The 19,053-nt window shown below is 37.5% G+C and overlaps 1 protein-coding gene across 5 annotated transcripts in view; it reads left to right on the top strand.

Moving 5' to 3' along the window:
- The first annotated feature begins 630 nt into the window (after positions 1 to 630).
- LOC104884784 (probable serine/threonine protein kinase IREH1) overlaps positions 631 to 19,053 on the top strand; it is a 40,040-nt gene continuing 21,617 nt past the window's right edge. For 3 of the 5 annotated variants that reach the window (XM_057394257.1, XM_048642996.2, XM_048642999.2), the window contains exons 1-9: positions 631 to 1,529; positions 10,852 to 10,922; positions 12,218 to 12,400; positions 12,495 to 13,859; positions 15,170 to 15,342; positions 15,531 to 15,777; positions 15,982 to 16,074; positions 16,154 to 16,294; positions 16,390 to 16,482. In XM_057394257.1, coding sequence (XP_057250240.1) covers positions 854 to 1,529; positions 10,852 to 10,922; positions 12,218 to 12,400; positions 12,495 to 13,859; positions 15,170 to 15,342; positions 15,531 to 15,777; positions 15,982 to 16,074; positions 16,154 to 16,294; positions 16,390 to 16,482 — 3,042 coding nt within the window. In that variant the 5' untranslated portion in view covers positions 631 to 853. The other 2 variants (XM_048642994.2, XM_048643000.2) reach the window with 2 other exon arrangements.

Raw genomic sequence — 19,053 nt, 5'->3', positions numbered from 1 at the left:
GAGGTATGGTCCGTGATGGTGGATTGGTGGTAGAGGGAGGGGGATAGGTGGGGGGTGGAAGGAGGAGGAAAATTTCGGGGCAAGAGAGAGAGTTGGGTCAAGATTTAATTAGAGGTTAATTAGGGATTAAGAGCTTATTAGAGGTAATGACTAACGGAGTTAACCGCTGTTAGTCACCAAAGGCATGTTGTGGATTTTTTTTGAAAATTGAGGGATATATGGTGAATTTTAAAACCTGTGAGGGTATATGGTGTAAAAAAAAATCGTCAAGGTTATATGGTGAAAAACCCGTATAATATATAAAGAGTTAATAATAATAATAAAGTAGGGAAAATAACATAAGAATGACTAATAATGACATTAATATGTGTAATATTGATATGATATATAAAGAGTTGACAAATAATATCAAAATAGGTTTAAATGATACAATTTTGTTGTATAATGACATAAAAATGAGTGATAATGATAAAAAATAATTATAATGACCTAAAAATAAGTAAAAAGACACAAAAACAAGTAATAATGATATAATTTATAAGAATTTGAAATATAATATCAAAATGCATTTTAATGATACAAGTTACCATTGGGAAAAAGGTTATAAATGTGCATCACCGTCTCTCTCTTACAGGTTACAGCAAATCCTGGTCCAATCTTTGAACTTTGAAGACGACCTTTTCTCACCTTACCAAATACCAACTATATTTCTTAATTTTTCTCTATGCCTTCCTCTTCTTCTCTCTTCCTACTTCCACTCTCCAGTTCAGCAAACCGCGGCTGAGATGTAAGACTTGTACCCACCAAACAGAGATTCCTAAAATTACTAAAATTCCATCAAACATCCCCGAAAATGGTGTTCAAAGGCAGATTTTTCTCCTCAAAAAAATCATCAGATTCCTCTTCTAGCCCTGATGGATCCAATAGCCCTCGTCGTTTAAACTCTCCTAGTAGATCCGACAAGAAGAAGGGAAGATCACATCACAAAGATGCTCATAACAACACTTCTCTCACTCCAACAACACCAACAACACCAACTTCAAAACTAGCCAAAGATTTAATCAACAACACCAACAACAATACTAGTACTAGTACTACTCCCACTACTAATTTTGTTCATAAGAAGAAGAAAGATGGGAAGGGTAAGGAGGTCCAAATTGAGCCCACTGCAAAACCCAATTCAGGATCGCCGTCAGCTTCGGTGTCACCGATCCTTGCATCGTCGTTGGGTTTGAACAAGATTAAGACGAGATCCGGGCCATTACCGCAGGAGAGCTTCTTTGGGTTTCGGCCCGAAAAGGGAGGTTTGGTCCTTGGCTCCAGCAATCTTTCCAGACCCAGTGTGCCCCTTGCTAGTGATGCCACTGCCAAGGGTTCTGGGAAGAAGGACATGACTTTCTTGGAAAATGTTGCTGATACTGGAAGTAATTCCGATACCTTGTCCACTGAGAGTGGTCCGTCCACGACTCCGACTTCCAGTTTGTCCAATGCAGGCCAGTTGCCGCCGTCTAGGCTGTCGTCTGGAGGAGGTATTGGTTGCTCTTTTAAGTACAACTATGCAAGTGTTATCATTCTATCAACTATCTTATTTGTTTGAGTCATGAATAATCTATGTATAATAATAGGAGACCCCATAGAACTAGAATAATACAACTATGCAAGTCTATCAGTTGATCCCTGTCTTTGATACAATGACTACTTCGTGTCTCAGGTCATGCCGTGAGTTGTTGTAACTTAGCTCTTGATTTTCTTAATTGTATGAGAACAACGTGGATAGAATGCTATTGGAAGAGGGGAGAATGGCAATTGGCAGCTTGCAGTTCTTGCCCACGTTTTATTTTTATTTTTTTATAATAATAGTAGATAGTAGGTGGTTTACATGGATTTAGATGTCAGTAGCCATAAGTGGTGATTAAATGGACCGAAGGAGAAGTATTTCCTGCCCATTTGGTTTTTTTGGTTGTTTAATGTAGGACATGAAATAATCTACTTACGATAATAGGAATGAAGATTCGACAATTTCGATTCCTCTTTTAAGATTCTTTGTGCTGTATACTTTTGTTGATATGTGGAATGGGAAGGGGTGGGGATGTAGACACATGGAGCAAGGGATTTTTTTTCTTTTCCTCTACTTCCCTTGGCCCGGTGGTAGAGGGAGTTATTGGGAGAGCGATGAGAGGGGGGATGGAGGCTAACTAGATCTTAGCTACTATTTTTTTCTTTGGCTTTTTGGTTGATATGGACGTATATTCTTCTTCAACATTCCAGAACTTTTTTACTCTGACAGATTTCGCATGTCTTCTGATGTAACAAGGTAGTTCTGATTTGTGTTGCTCGACTTTACAATTATTTTTTGCAACATATTGGGCTGTTTGTTGTTTCTGTGTTGATATGTTGTATATAAATAAAGGGTTAAAAGCTTAAGTATGATGACCTTCAACCCCGTATTGGACTGGGAAGCGGAATATGGTAACAAGTGTAATATAGTATCTCTGTGGGTTAGTTGGATCAAAATAAAGGTAAGGATAACAGCTAAGCGAATCTTCTTTAATACATACCGAAAAAAATGGATTTGCTACTTAGCTATTATATGCATGGTGATGTAGCCAGTATTGGCTCTATGTTATCGTGCTCTTAATTTAAAGGGTGGACAAGATGCTGTCAAGGGTAAAGGGTTCCCATTGTGAAGGTGAAGTCGTGTCCCTCACTTAAATAAGACTCTTCTTGTGCAAAAGTGGCTTGGAGGATTTTTCTGACATTTGTTTTGGGTGGGAAAAATAAATTCAATTTACTGTTGTGTAATAAAGAGGGGTGGTTTTGAATGGAGGAGCTAAAGAGAGGGGAGATAGGAGAACTGTACCTAGAAGAAAGAGGGTGTGCTTCGTAGTTGTCATTGTGCTTAGGGCTGCTTAGGGCAATCCATCTAGCACCTTGCACCTTGGTATAATAATCATGGTTTTAGGATGTTCCTTTTACTTTTGATGCTTGTGCCCTCATGTCTGTGTGAACTGAATTTCAATGTCTTGGTATTGTAATTATTTATGCCAGGCTACATAGCGGATGATTTTCACTAGAATGTCTATTATCGACAAACTTATAAATCCATGAAGCCCCTGCAAATATGAGGTCTTTGTTGTAAGGAAATTAGCCTAGTCGCTCTAGGAAGATCAACAAAGTTTCCTGATTAGTTGTCAGCTTCTTAGTGCTACCCCCTTTGCCTTTTTGAGGGCATAAAACCAGATATGCTATGATAAGAGCCATTTTGAAGTTCTATATGAGCTAAAGTAACCTTAGGCAACTAGAATTTCAAGTTTGAGATTGGAACTAGTTATTTGGCCCGTGCCCCGAGTAAGAAAAAAATTATTTATTAATATAATACTTTATGATAATAACACTAAATACAACTTAGTCTAGTAGTTAAGACTTTAGTATATGTACTTGAGGTCTCGGGATCAAACTCTATGCTACGCAATTTCTAAATTTTTTTATTGTACATGGATTACATGAACTAAAACTTCCTACGGAGAGCGCCACATGGCACAGTTTCTTGTTTATGCACGCCTTTTAATATATTTGTATAGATTCCATGGGGAACTGAAAAGTTAGCAACATCGACGGACTGTAATTCAGCAAATAGGTGAAAGAGACTATAATTATGTTGTAGTTTTTTGGTGCAAACTGTAGGTAAAGAAAGAAGTTTATCAAACCACAAAGAACTAGAGATGGCAATACAAAGAAAATTGGAGCTATCTTAAGCAAAAGAGAGAAAGAACAAGTGTGTGCATCAAGTCCCTTTCTCAAATCACAAATGTCATACTTAATTGCAACTTTTTAGGTTTTGTGCTAACCTCTGCTCCAATGTTGCTTTCGGAAGTAACAACGATTTTGATGTGAAATCAAGCTTATTTTTAACTTCTGGGAAGAGTCATAGTTTCGTTACGATATTTCAGCTAGTTCGGTTAGGTTTTGGTTTTTTCACCGGAGTCCCAATTCTATTAGGATTTTTTCGGTAGAGTTCTAGTTTTGTTAGGAATTCACATATCCCGGCCTATTCATTAGATTATTGCTAGTAGAGTCCAACTTGGAGTGAAAATGTAAGTTTCCTACTCTTAGTAACGCTCTAGTTGTCTTAGTGTAAGTAGAGGTCTATGTGGCGTACAAGTTATTACTATATATTCGGATTTGGGTCCTAATTCTATTCCAATTAGGATGAAATATGGCATGTGATTAGAGTGATCATTGGATTAGGACAATAGGAGATTAGTGTGCTTTAAGATAAGGTTAGTTGGTTGTTTTATTTTATACTATCTTGTATATAGGCGTGTCAAAGCATCTTCACATGTTTTTAGAGTCCTTTTATCATTAGGTTATAATTGCTATTTAAAGCTTTCTTTGCAAGTAATGGAATTCAGATTTGAGTTCATGAAAGATTGATCATTTGGTTAAAAGAATCCTACATTCTACCTATTGAACCAAGACTTGCGTGTTAATCTTGGAATCGAGACTTCAAAGAGAACTTAAAAAACCATGACTTTTTGAGAACTATTATGTATTTCTTTACTGATTTATGTCCATTTACATCAAAACTCACAAAAAGATCTTGTATTACACTTAGATCTACATTTGTTGGTAGCAAGAGCCAACAAAAGTTCCGTCAAATTTTCAAGCCTAAAGAGTGATTCTTTAGTGAATCTTTTCTGTTCTACACACTTAATTTATTGGTTCGTCATTGATACCGAGAACGTGTTACGTGGCCACGTTCCACACTCCACGTTCCAGGTCCCAGGGACACGTCTCGAAACGCGGAACATGGTATGTGCTATGGTACGTGGTCTAGGAGTCCATCTGATTTACTTTAGAGGTTGCGTTCCGCATTCCGGAACGTTTTCCGATCCATGTAACAATGGGTTCGTACCATATACCTAATGAGAAATCTATGGAGAAGATGGCTCCCTTATGGAAGAAAAAGCAAAGATGATGGCTCTTATAAATCTTTTGACAAACAAAATTGCATAACTTGGAAGAAAAGTTTACTGGTTGGTCCTTCGCAATGGTGGCTCATGTAAGGAAGAGAATATAAAGCTATTGATCATCCGAAATTTGATGGCATAAAGATTAAGACGGGAGTATAATGTGGGCCTAGGGGTTTAGGGTTTAGGGTTTAGGGTTTAGTAGGAAAAATTGCATAACTTATGGAAAGAATGTGGGTGGCTCATGTATGGAAGAGGAGATAAAGCTCACTGATCATCCGAAATTTGATGGCATAAAGATTAAGGCGGGAGTATAATGTGGGTCAAGGGGTGCTAATTTGAGCGAGTTGTTCATGAGTTGAGGCTTGCTCGACTCGTGCTCATTACTCTTTAAATTCGCCAAACCCCTCCTTGACTTGTGCTCTTTAAGATTTATTGTAGCTCGACTCACACTTGGGTTTGCTCGAATAGCTCGACTCGAGCTCGAGAGGCTAAGTATTTCAACCCAACCGAGCTAATGCAATGCCAGACTAAGGATCCAAACCAATGTCATTATTTAAGTTCAACCTTAGAAAGGCTCATATACAATAAGGGGGTGTTTGGTTGCCATGGGGTAAAAAGAATGGAATCAAGCAAAGGGGTCGAAAGGGAAAAGAAAGCGAAACCCTTATAAAGTGTTGTTTAGTTGGTGGTTACTCATTCCATCTTTCTTCCCCCGCTTACCATTCTTCCACCATAGCACCACCGTTTGCACCCCTCTCTCTTGCCGTGCCACGCCTCCGCCAACCTTCCCCAGTCCAGTTTGCTGCCGCCTCCTCCCCTTTCCCGTATGCCACCACCTTTTCTATATCTTTTCTTATGGTTTAAAGATTGGTTTTGAGGTTTTGAGGTTTTGAAGGTTGAATTTGACCATGAATACTTCTGGAGTTTTCATGGTTGAATTTGACCATATAAATCCATAAATAATGAGTGATAAGAGGTATCTCCCCATCTTCCATGTTTTTTCAAATAAAATTCTAGGTTTGTGTGTAAGTGATAATTAAGGTGGTGGGGTTTTCGGGTGGTAATGGGTGGTTTTTGTGGGTGTTGAATTGTTTCTGTGGTGGCTCTTGGGTGTGATTTTGTGGCGCTAGTGGTTTTATGGGTGGTGGGCTATTATTAGGGTTGGTGGTGGGTGTGGGTTGGGCGGTTTTGGTGGTAGGTAAGGAGTGCGGATGTTGTTCTGACTGTTTTGGTGGGTTAGTAGGTGTTGCGGGTGTTGGGTGGGCGGTTTTGGTGTTGGGTGAGTGGTTTTGGTGGCTGGGTGGACATTGGATGGGTGGACATTGGGGTCAGGTGGTTGGTTAGGTTATTTGGTGTAGATGTGGTGATTGAGTAGTAATGTTGTGATTGAGTGGCTGGGCAAGGTGGTGGTTGGGTGGTGAACGTGATGATCAATGATGAGTCATAGAAGGGGTAAGTGAAACCTTGGGTAGAAGTTCAGTTCTTTAACGATAAGAAAATCAAACTTTATATTATTTGAGTTATTTATTAGATATACCTTCATTATATCGATATTTCAATGTTATCTCCATTTTTAGTAAATTCATGAGATTGACTTTTACACTCATGAACAGACGCGACTCACCTTAAATATCTTCAACTCTGCTCCTAAAGTTTTTAAGAAGTTGATATATATTTAGTAAATGTAAATAGTGACAAATCCAAAATTTTAAATAGTAAATTTATTTTTGAGTATTTGTAAATAAATCTTGGTCATAGTAATACTTAATATATTAATAGTGTATAGAGTCAAATTGTTGAATTTATTTGACAACAAATAATCGGTATATCAAAAAAAAATGGCTACAAATAGAGCTAAATTAAGAGAGGTGGATACTATTCAAAATAATGAGATGAAGCTCCAAAATTTTAAAAAAATTGTAAAAGAAAAAGAGAGAAAGAGTAGGTAGTAAAAAATAATAAAACAAAGAAGAAAGAAAAAGAAAAGAAAATGCTGGAATTGGCATTGAAAAGATTCGAACCCGTGTTGTGCTGCAAGAATTTGTTAGCCAATAACACTGGAGCAAGTTGCGTTGTGTGCGCTAATTACGCTGATATCAGTTTTATCCTATTCTAAAATCTGCCAAACGTAAAAAAAAGGAAACCGATATGTTTTGGTGGGGCTTGTGCGACCGAGGATCCTTAATCGGTCCGCTCCGGTGGGTAGTAAGGGGGAATGAGAGTAGTGGACTTTGGGGGTAAGGAGAGGGTAAAAGGAATCATTAAATTAAGTAAACAAACAAGGGAATGAGATGAGTTGATTCCCTTACCCTTTTCAGAAGACCCTCAACCAAACGCCCCCCTAATAGTATACTAGGCCCTTAAGGAGATTTCAATAAATTGTCTAGGTAAGACCGTAAGAATAATGTTTTATAGACCTTGATAGCTCCCATCTCATGATAATCTATTGTTGTGGGACGAATGCTTCCCTACCTTGCACCTTTCCCATGGTGTTGCTGCTTTCTTCATCTCTTTATTTATTATAATGATGAGTCACCTAATTTCATTTTAATTGGATAAAAAAGTATCTTATTCATATTTCCAACATTATAGGTATAGGACTTTATTTTTCTACTTGTAATATTTAGCTAATATTGGTATTCTTGTATATTAAATAAATAAAATTCTAGAAAAATATATATAAAAGATACAACTTTTTCACCATATACCCTCGACAATTTTTTGTACACCATTTACCCTTGCAAGTTTCAAAATTCATCATATACCCCAAATTTTCAAAAAATCCACATGATACCCTTAATAACTAACGATGTTAACTCCGTTAGTTATTAACCCCTAGTTGTGTTACTAATCCTTTCTAAACCTAATTAAACCATTTAACACATTTTGTCTCTCTTCCTCCAGAATAGTTAACACTCCTCCCTCTTCTTTGTCTCTTCACTAGCCCATGCTCCTCCATTTTCGGGACTCCAGCCACCCCTTCTGCCGCCAACCGAAGAAAGTTGAGGATTACAAAAATCAATCAATGGTGGCAGAAATTTCTGACATAAGCTCAACAATCTTCGAGTCTTTCTCTCTCCTCTCCAATTCAAACATGTTTTTCACGATCTCCCGCTCTCAAATCAACGTCTCATTCTCGGCTTTTAATACACGTGATCTCCCGAAGATGATATCGGCTTTGATAGACAAAATGATAGCAACGCTTTTGTATAGGAGTATATGTCAATGAATTGGGTGCGAAGGCATGACTCGCGTCGGGAAGATGGACTTGAGCAGAGGCGTGTGGGAACTACACCCCAAAAGAGCGATTGAAGACAATGGATTTTCTAGCGGAGGATTTTTCGATGGATGACTTTTGTGCTGAGTTGTGAGAGGGGACTTTGAAGCCCTATTATTGATTTTACTTTTATTGCTTCCATTAATCGGTTTCGTGAGGTGGGTTTTTGTTTCGATTTGAAGTTTGGGAGAGTGTTGAGATTGGGAGTGAAGGAAGACTGAAGAGGAGTTGTGAAAGGTTCAAGGAAGAGAGAGAAAGAACTGGATTAGAGAGATGAGAACGGGAGTAAAGGAAAGGAGTTCTGGTGGAGAGAATGGAGGAGGGCGGTGCGATGTGACATAGGGGTTGCGGTGGGTTGGAAAGAGAGAGAAAGTGAGTTAGTGGTGTGGTGTGAAAAATGTAATTGAAGGAGAAAGAGGAGTGGTGGAGCGGGAGTGGGAGTTGATGTGGTTGTGGTGGTGTGGGGGGAGGTGATGACGTGGAAGGGGGAGGATGAGAGAAAGGTGAATCGAGTGGAGGCAGAGAAGGAGGTGAAAGTTTAAAGATGGTGATGGTGAGAAGAAAGAGAGTGTGGTGGTGGAGATGGTGTAAATAATGGTGAGGTGGTTGTGGTGGAGAAGATGAAGAGAAAAGAGAAAATGTTGAAAGAAGTCATGGATGGAGGTTTCTAAAAGTGAGCTTGGTGGTGATGTTAATGGTGGAGGAGAGAGAGAGTAGATATGAGTTTGGGTTAGGGGAGGAGGGCGATTCGGAAGGGGTAGTCAAAGATTAGACAATTAATTACGTTAGCTAGGGGTTAATGACTAACGGAGTTAACGACCGTTAGTCATCAAGGGCATCCTCTGGATTTTTTGAAAATTGGGGGGTGTAAGGTGAATTTTGAAATTTGAAAGGGTATATGGCTAAAAAAAATCTGTTGGGGTATATGGTGAGAAAACCGTAAAAAATATTATCAAGCTGCTCTCGAGCTTATTGAGTCCACGGTCATGCTTAGCTCGTGCTCGTTAAGATTTCGAGTCGAGTGTTTGACCGATTTTAGTTCCGAGTTGCTCACTTAACTTGATTAGCACCCCTGGTGTGCCTTTTGGAATATATTATATTGAAGAAATAGAAGAAGTTAACAGGAGTGAGCAGCTTTTATATTATTATAAAGGGAAAAAGTAGAGGTTATTGGGGAATACCGGGTAATTTTATACTATAGTTTAGATGTGGTCCCGACCCAAAATGGAAATGGGTAAATTATTTGAGACATCCATATAGCAATATGGGTAATGTATTTTGAGACTAAGAGAGAAGCTTTTTCTTTATTTTTCTGCCCATAATCAACCATAGGAGTACCAAAACTTGGAATTGGGTGATCTAATCGCAAGTCCCAACTCGTTAATTATCTTTGAGGCTCAATCTTTCTGTTTTTTTGATCTTAATACGGTAAACTAGAAAACTGTGGCCTTTCTATGTCACTGCCAAGTCAACACATGAATTTTGAGCTCGTGGAATTGGAGAGAAATTTGGTGTTTGGTCAGCAATGTATCTTGGATATTCAGCTTCCTCCTTCCCCATCTTATTACATTGTAGAGGAAGTAAAGTTTTTATGTTTGGAAAGTCATTGCCCGTTCCCTTGTCCATTATCTTCAATTATCATGTCATTTATGTTGTAGATTGTGGTTTGCTTTGTTTGAACCCTTACTTGTTCCTCTTTTTTTCTCTCCTCGAGTTGTTTAGATTGAATTAAAAGTTATTTCGTCTCATCTTTATCTTTTGAATGACTAGTGCAAGCAAAGGAAAGAGACAAAGTGGGGCGTGAAAGGAAATAAAAGAAGAATCTTTATAAGTTTTTTCGTTCTCTCCCCTCCCCTAAAGTTCATAGTTTATGATCATTTATTTTGAAGAAAAATATAAAGAATAATTGATAAATTTGGTTTTAAGTAACTAATTTTATATTATTAAGGATGAACATTTGTGAAATTAATTCAGAACCAAACTTGGCGAATGTAACTTGGACATGGACTATGATATTACCTGCCCATAGGAAGTAGATATCATCATATATCAATGCAACAAACAAGGCCAGCTTGCATGTTTGATGGAGGGCAAAACTCGATATTAGATACAGCTTGTTTTTTAATGATTCTCTGAGTCCAGCTGGAAACACTTTGTCATAGTGGCCGTTCTTTATATGTCAGGATCTCTATGTGTGCTTCCTCTTTCAAATCACCAAATTGGCAGCATTTCTGAGATTTTCTTAGTATGGGGGTTTTCTTTCAAAGCGCACCACCTAATTGCCCATGGAACCATCGTCAACACTTGTTTGTCCAGAATCCAAATATTTGTTCGTGTTTCTTAGTAGACATTTGCTTTAATTTATATTAATATATTATCAAATGTAAAATAAACTTAAATGTGGCTACTGATGTCTGGCATTGTTATGAAGATTTAGATGTGGCACTTGAGGCAGTCCAGGAATTCGATTGAGAAAGGAAGGAACCTTGTTCCGCGTTTTGCGCGTTCATGTTCCTGTTTGCATATAGTTGTTTCTTATTGTAGTTGATGGACATACAATTTTTTTCTCTTATCCTATTCTTTTTTTCCCCATCCATACAGGGAACTTAAATTCATCTTGGGAGCAGCCCGGAGACACAAGAAGTCCAGATATTTGTACTCCTGAGGAGCAGGTGGTTTGTTTCCCCTCCTTCACCACACCCCTGATAATGCAAGTTTCATGAACTAAGTTAGAGGAATTGCTATATAATTTTTGTTCATTCTCTATACAGAGAGAATAAATTTCACATGAGAACACTTCTTATATGAGAACGTGAGATCTTGGAATTATAATGCATTTTAGTGAAAGTATAATCCTTTTTGAAGATATTACATGATAATCCTTTTTCCTGAAATTAGAATCCTTTTGAAAGATTGGCCGTGCAAGGGAAAAAAGGTTATAATGTTGCTAAAATGTATTACATATTGGTTAAAAAGGATTATAACAAAGTGTTCTCATATATATATATACATATATATATATATATAATATATATATATATTATATATATAATATTATACACACATATATATATATATATACACACATATATATATATATATATAACACACATATATAATTATATATAACACATATATATATATATTACACACATATATATATATATACACACATATATATATATATATATACATATATGTATATACATATATGTATATATATATATATGTATGTATATGTCAAGAAATTAAAACTCTCCCGTTCTGTAACGGATTTTGGATTTGCCGTTCCACGAAATCCCGTCACAGAACGCCATAACAAAATTCACATACTTCTCGCCGCGTTGTCAGTTCCGTAACGCGAACTCGCCGCGTTAGAACGCTTTATCCCCGTTACATCCGTTCTTTTCAAACAATGGCCAAATTCTTTTTATGATTTAATTATATAGTTGATGAAATATGAAAGTCTATTAAATTTGATTATATTATGTTGTAATAATGCTTCATAAACTAAAAAATGCAAATAAGGTTGAAACATATTTATGTGAATTTTCTTTAAAAAATTCACGCCGCTTCGGTCACGATACGTTCTAATTCCCCGTTACAAGTCGTTCCCGCGGCAACGTGACCGTTCCTGCAAATGTGACCGCGACTGTGTTTTTTTTCCTTGTTATATATATATATGAGATTGAATCTCAACCACACGATTGGATTAGTGTTACAGCACTTGTCCATTAAAGTTGTACAACCCAAAAAAGTTTTGAGCCCAAAAAAAATATTTTTAATTTTTTTTTTCTAATATTCTTTTTTTTTGGAGTTACATCACTTTTTCAGTAGAGTTACATCACTTATTCATAAGAGTTATAGCGCGTAAAATTCATTCTCATTTCTCATGTAAGTATGCATTCTCATATTTGGCGTGTATGTTAATCAAATCTGAATATCTGAATATTTTTTTTTCCTCTAGATGGCATATGATTGTGAAACTCCAAAGGAGTCTGAATCTCCTCGTTTTCAAGCTATTCTTCGTGTTACAAGTGGGCCAAGGAAAAGAATTCCGGCAGATATAAAGAGCTTTTCTCATGAATTAAATTCTAAAGGAGTACGACCTTTTCCATTTTGGAAACCTCGTGGTTTAAATAATCTGGAGGTGGGTATACTGTTGAGTAGAGTTCTTTCTTACTCCTTTCCTGGCAGCATATGTTTCAGTACTTATTTACTTTGGAATTGGTATCTGCATGTAGGAGGTTTTGGTAATGATACGTGGAAGGTTTGAGAAAGCCAAGGAAGAAGTAGACTCTGATCTAGCAATTTTTGCAGCAGATCTAGTTGGTCATTTGGAAAAGAATGCAGAAAATCATCCTGGATGGCAGGAAACTATTGAGGACTTGTTGATCCTCGCTCGGAGTTGTGCTATGACATCACCAAACGAGTTCTGGCTCCAGTGTGAAAGCATAGTTCAGGAATTGGATGATAGGCGTCAGGAGTTGCCTCCAGGTAAGCTGAAGCAGCTTCATACGCGTATGCTTTTCATACTCACGCGATGTACCAGGTTGCTGCAATTTCACAAAGAAAGTGGATTTGCGGAGGATAGACATGCACTTCACCTACGTCAATCAGCAGTCCTGCAGTCTGGCGAAAAGAGGATTCCTCCTGGAAAAGATAGGGATAGGAAAAGTTCTGTTTCTGGAAAGATTTCAAGGGGGTCATCAGCTCAAAAATTCTTTAGTCAAGAGCAACGTGGTCACAGTTTACATACTTCAGATATCTTCTCTTCTGCTGCTGAAACCACAAAAAGAACTGAATCTCCCTCTGGGAGGGAGCGGATTGCTTCTTGGAAAAAACTCCCATATCCTGGTGTCAAAAGAACAGAAGCTTCCCTCGGAATAGATCAGAGTGACAATAAGTTGGAAAATTTAACAATATCTAATAAAACGGAAATCCTAGATGAAGATCCATCTAGTATTAAGGGATCAGAAGTCCCTCCTTCAAAAGATACAGTTGGACAAGCTTGTGCTACTTCTAAGCACCAGCAGAAAAATTCCTGGGGTTACTGGGGAGATCAGCCGAGTGTGACAGATGAGAGTTCCATAATTTGCCGAATATGTGAGGAAGAGGTTCCAACTTTACATGTGGAAGATCATTCAAGAATATGTGCCATTGCTGATCGATGTGATCAAAAGGGCTTGAGTGTCAACGAACGTCTTTTGAGGATTGCTGATACATTAGAAAAAATGACGGAATGTCCTGCCCAGAAGGATTTTCAACCTGCAGTTGGAAGCCCTGATGCTGCAAAAGTATCAAATTCAAGTGTTACTGAAGAGTCTGATGTTTTTTCCCCAAAACTTAGTGATTGGTCTCGCAGAGGATCAGAAGACATGCTAGACTCTTTTCCCGATGCTGATAATTCTGTATTTATGGACGATTTGAAAGGTTTATCATCTATGTCTTGTAAGACCCGTTTTGGCCCAAAATCTGATCAAGGAATGACAACATCATCTGCTGGTAGCATGACTCCTAGGTCTCCTTTATTGACACCAAGATCCAGTCAAATAGACTTGCTTCTCTCTGGTAAAGGTGGTTATTCAGAGCACGAAGATCACCCGCAGGTATTGTTATTCATTCTCCCAAGCCGCAGCCATTTTTTTTGAAGCTATTTTGTAAATATGGCGATCTCTTTGACTTTTACAAACCACCAAAGATACTTTATTTCCATAGCTCCACTGTCCTGCTGAGGAGTTACATTGACTTCGTCAGTATCTCAAGTTGCCAATAGTCAGATGTTAAAGTTGGGTTTTGTAGGATCTTCCTCACAGTTTAGTTATCACTGTCAAATTTTAAAATCAGTTAATGAAATAGGTCCTAAATAAGTAGTAGTAGAAAACAAGAAGTTCATTTTTATGCAAAATTGGAGCAGTCGTGGTGGATGTAATTAGTCATTGGTAATGATTGTGTTGATATAGTATTTATCTGATGGGTAATTTCATACATAAGACATTTCTTTGAAAATAAATAATTGTAACAAAAATCTTTTTCAGTAAAGGTAAGGAGTTGTGTAAAAAAGGATCTATCCTGGAAAAACAAAATGTTGCCCACTCTTTACATCATAAAAAAATTATCTAGAAATCATTTCCGTTAGATGACCTGTAAATGGAAAAACATTTTTTGCAAGATAATCCCTTTTATGTGAAGACAAATTTTTGGCTCCACTTATGAGTTATGACATAGAATCCTTACTATTTCATTAAAGACTTTGCTTCCTATTTGGGCAAATATCTCAATTAATTTTGATATGTTGCTTTGAAAATGTATTCTGACTTGGTTGAACAGTGAGAACTTGGTTATAATTTTCTACTTCAACCAGGAAAAATTCGTGATATATGAGAATGTCTGAGTGTTGATGCTAAATATGAATTAGGCTAGGGAAGTACAAGAGGATTGATATGTAATGTTATGGCTGAAAGTCCTTTGTACTTTCATCTCTCAAAATGCGCAATGCAAACCATGAATTGGGGGTATTTGAAGAGGTTGGATACCTGATGTTGGACTCTCTCTAGTCGCTACTGCATAATGTCTCCTGCCTCTTGCTTTCTAATGATTCATGAATTTGCATATTCCTCTAAGAATTACATTGGATGTCTGTTGCCAATGGTTTATTACCCCCCCCCCCCCTCCAATTGTAAAGGCCTGTGCCAAAGATTGGTGTTGGTTGGCTAAAGAAAATTTTTCGCACTCTTTTTGTAGAAATAGTATTCTTATTGCCCAGTGAAAAGAGGATTAGCAGGCTAAAAATAAGAGTGCCGTCATATTGGCTTGAAGCACTCCGCAGTCGTGTAGCTTTTCTCAATGCAGCCTGTGCTGATAGAAAGTACATTTATTGATGGCATCAATCCTCAGAAATTATTTTTGTATGGCGCAGATGGCTGAACTTGCAGACATTGCCAAATGTTCAGCAAATGCCCTGTCTGAAGATGATCGTTCAATGAACTATTTGCTCACGTGTCTCGAAGATTTAAGCTTTGTCATTGGCCGTCGGAAATTTGATGCGCTTACTGTAGAGACCTTTGGAGCACGAATTGAAAAGCTGATCCGGTTTGTTTTTAATGTTTTTATTTACCTTCTCTTTTAGAGGGTGTGTTATGGCTTAATCTTCCAATTAAGACATGAATGTTTCTGTGATGTCGATTGTTTAGCTTAAATATTAGTGATGCTTTTAAGTGTTAGTATTGTGTTTCTTTTCTTCATCACCGAGCACATCATCGCTGCCTTACTTTCTTCAGGGAAAAATATCTACAACTTGTTGAGTTGGTTGATAATGAGAAGATTGATCTTGCGAGTACTGTAATAGATGAAGATGCTCCTTTGGAAGATGATGTTGTACGTAGCTTAAGAACCAGCCCTATTCATTCTGCCAAAGACCGCACGTCCATTGATGACTTTGAAATAATTAAACCTATAAGTCGTGGCGCATTTGGTAGGGTTTTCTTGGCTAAGAAGCGAACAACTGGAGATCTTTTTGCCATAAAGGTACTCTTGTTGCTCCATTATTCTAAAGCGTGAGTAACCTGAGCTGGTTTTTTGTTCTATTGAATTCAATCAGTTGACTGTTTTTTTGTGACCCTTCAACAATTCTCAGTGTTTTTTCGTTTTTTTAATCTTTAGATTTTGACTCTGTCACGTTTCAGTGTTGAAAGGCAGTAAGTGCCTAACAAAATCTTGCAATATATGTAGGTTTTAAAAAAGGCAGATATGATCCGCAAGAATGCTGTGGAGAGTATTTTAGCAGAACGCAATATTTTAATTTCTGTCCGCAATCCTTTTGTGGTGAGCCGGTCTATCGTTTTTTTCCCTTTTATTCCATCAGTAAACGAATCTTCTTAACCTCTACCTAATATTTTCTCAGGTTCGGTTCTTCTATTCCTTTACCTGTCGTGAAAACTTGTATTTGGTTATGGAATATCTAAATGGGGGAGATCTATATTCACTGTTGAGGAGCTTAGGCTGCTTAGATGAAGGTGTCGCGCGTGTCTATTTAGCAGAAGTTGTAAGCTTCTTTCTTTCTATATCTTTCAGACATATTGTGTTTAAAATTGGTATTGAATACTCGATGGCCTCTTAAGAACCTTGGATAATCTCCAGGTGCTTGCTTTGGAATATTTGCACTCTCTCCATGTCGTTCATCGTGATCTAAAGCCAGACAATTTATTGATTGCCCATGATGGTCACATTAAGGTATACATGTGTACTGTGAGTCAGTTTTAAATTCAATTTTATTTTGCACATATGTGGAACATACACAAACTGTTAATTTCTGAAATCGTCTTGTACATTTGGCTATGCTTGGTAATATTCTGATTTTATGTTTTGTTGACCTTATACTATCTTTTAATTTAGGTAGAGTTTGATATTTAAACTATTATGAACAATTTATGGAGGTTTTTTTTGCTGGTATTCAGCAAATGTTTATGATGTGAATCTCTTGTATGCAAACACTTCAAGTGATACTAACACAATAAGTAACAAGGATATTTCTTTGTCAATTGATCACTCCTGAACTAAGAATCTTAAACACACTCAAATCACTCCTGGAGTTAAGTTGTTTAACACCTAGGTTGCACCAATACGGGTACGGATACGGATACGGGTACGGGTACGGGGACGGAAAACGGCAAAATCAAAATTTCAAAAAACGGGTACGGCTTGGATTCGGCAAAAAAAAAATATTTTTTAATGAAAAATATTAAGTTCAAATTTTCCTACATCTCCATTAAACTTTTGTACAAAAATATCAAAGACCTGCGTATGAAACTATTGAGAAAAAGCTTTCCTTCCTCTAAATAATTTGATTTTAGTTAAAAAAAAAAAGCAATTAACATACTAAATAAAGTTGTGCAAAGACCAAAGACAGCTGTAAAGTAGTATAATACACCACTCACTTTCATGTTTCACGTGCCTTTTTTAATCACCTTTACCCTTCCCCTTCCCCTTCCCCTTCCCCCACATACTGTACAAAAGAAAAAAAAAAACCAGAAACTGACTTTCTTTCTCCCCTTATCTTCTTTCCTTCTCTCTCCTCTGATCTTATTTTTCTCTCTCCTCTAATCTTCTTTTTCTCTTTCCTGTGACGAGAGGGTTGTTCCGGCCTGCGTTGAAGAAGAAAACCGGTGAAGACCTTGGGTACGTGGGTTTAGTGTGAAATACGTACCCAGCCCGTCCCCGCGTTCGAATTTTCCGTCCCCAACAACAGCCCACGTACCCGGCTCAATGGATTCGTTCTGGGTACGAATCCCAGGCGAATCCGTACCGTACCCGGTACGTACCCGTACCCGGTACGGGAAACGGTCCCTGGGAGCCGTACCCAGGCATCATAGTTTAACACTAACAAGATAGAAGCTAAGGTTCATGAACACAATCATAAACTTAACACAATCTTAATGCATAAACTCACTCTACATATATAGAAGAAGCAAGAAATCCTTGCTCCCTAAGCTTACTACACACCACGAATCACATAGAAGGAAAATAAGGAAAGTTAAGCCTAGAATATGGCTAGAACTTAAGGAAACACTAGCTTAATGCAAAACTTTCCTTAAATGCACCAAAACCACACAACATCAGCTCCCCCATGCATGCCTCTTTACAACTCATGATTTTAAGGATACTTTCCTATTATACAACCCATGACAACTAGACTCTTAATGGACCGAATTTAGTAACAAGATATTTTCAGACTTATTGAAACTAAAACAACTCAACTACTTTAACTAACATTTTAACTAATGATGACACTTAATTAAAATGCTAAGTAGCTTCTTCTTCAGTCCAAGCAACACTGTTGACAAAAGCTTGTTTATGAAACATAAAATTGAACCCCATATGCTCCATGATAAGTGTAATTGGTTCATCTTGATTAGTTGCCTTTTTATCCGCATCATTTATCAAATTGTTTGAATCTTTGTGCATATGTAACCTCATTAATGTTTAGTCACTGAAGCTAGCTAGAACTATAAATGACCAGAACTTCCAGCTTCAAAATGAAATTGCTTTCTTTTTCATGATGTTAAACTAACTCAAAAGAGAGATGACGCTAACTTACTAGGAAACCATTTAAAAGCTTAGTTATAATATCTGAATGTGATACACAATATTTTTGTCAAAGTAAACTATTGACGATTTGGTGAGTTTCACAAACACAATGTCTTTCCGTAAGCAATAGTTTGTTTGATGATTGGGAGTTTGTTTGAAGTTTCTCCATTCCGGCAAACTACAACTAATCATTGAACTCGATTGCACAACTTTTTCCAATAGTAACAAAGTAGACATACGCAAACGATACATAGGATGTATCTTTCCATGTACTTAATTGGGCCTAGGCTCGTGCCCTTAAATCATATTGTCAACCAACCAACCCTCGCAAGAAGGTTAGGGCCATAAATTGTTTTGTGCGCTAAAGAATCGTGCATAGTTTTTGTTGACTTAGTTGCACTCAATCGAGTTACTTCATCTTCTATAAGGCAAATTTCTGTTTATAAGGTCGAAGTTTGAGATACACTTTGTCACCAATCTCAAAAGTCTCCTCCCTTCTCTTAGAATCTACCGCTTGCTTCATGATAGGTTGTGTCACGAGTCAAATTAAAATGAAGTTCAAAAAGGTTGGCATCACGTTCCTTGATCATCTCTTCCAAACTACCAACCGACGATTGTTCCCTTCCCAAACGGGCCAATGGTGGAGGATCACGTCCATACAAAACGCTAATTTTTTTCGAAGCAGTCAGTTTGGTTGACATATGGGGGGAACCGGGG

Source organism: Beta vulgaris, chromosome 4 (assembly GCF_026745355.1).
Source record: "Beta vulgaris subsp. vulgaris cultivar EL10 chromosome 4, EL10.2, whole genome shotgun sequence".
In the NCBI taxonomy this organism is placed as follows: Eukaryota; Viridiplantae; Streptophyta; class Magnoliopsida; order Caryophyllales; family Amaranthaceae; genus Beta; species Beta vulgaris.
The sequence above is the reverse complement of the archived record's forward strand: the minus strand, read 5'-3'. Positions and strand labels throughout refer to the sequence as shown.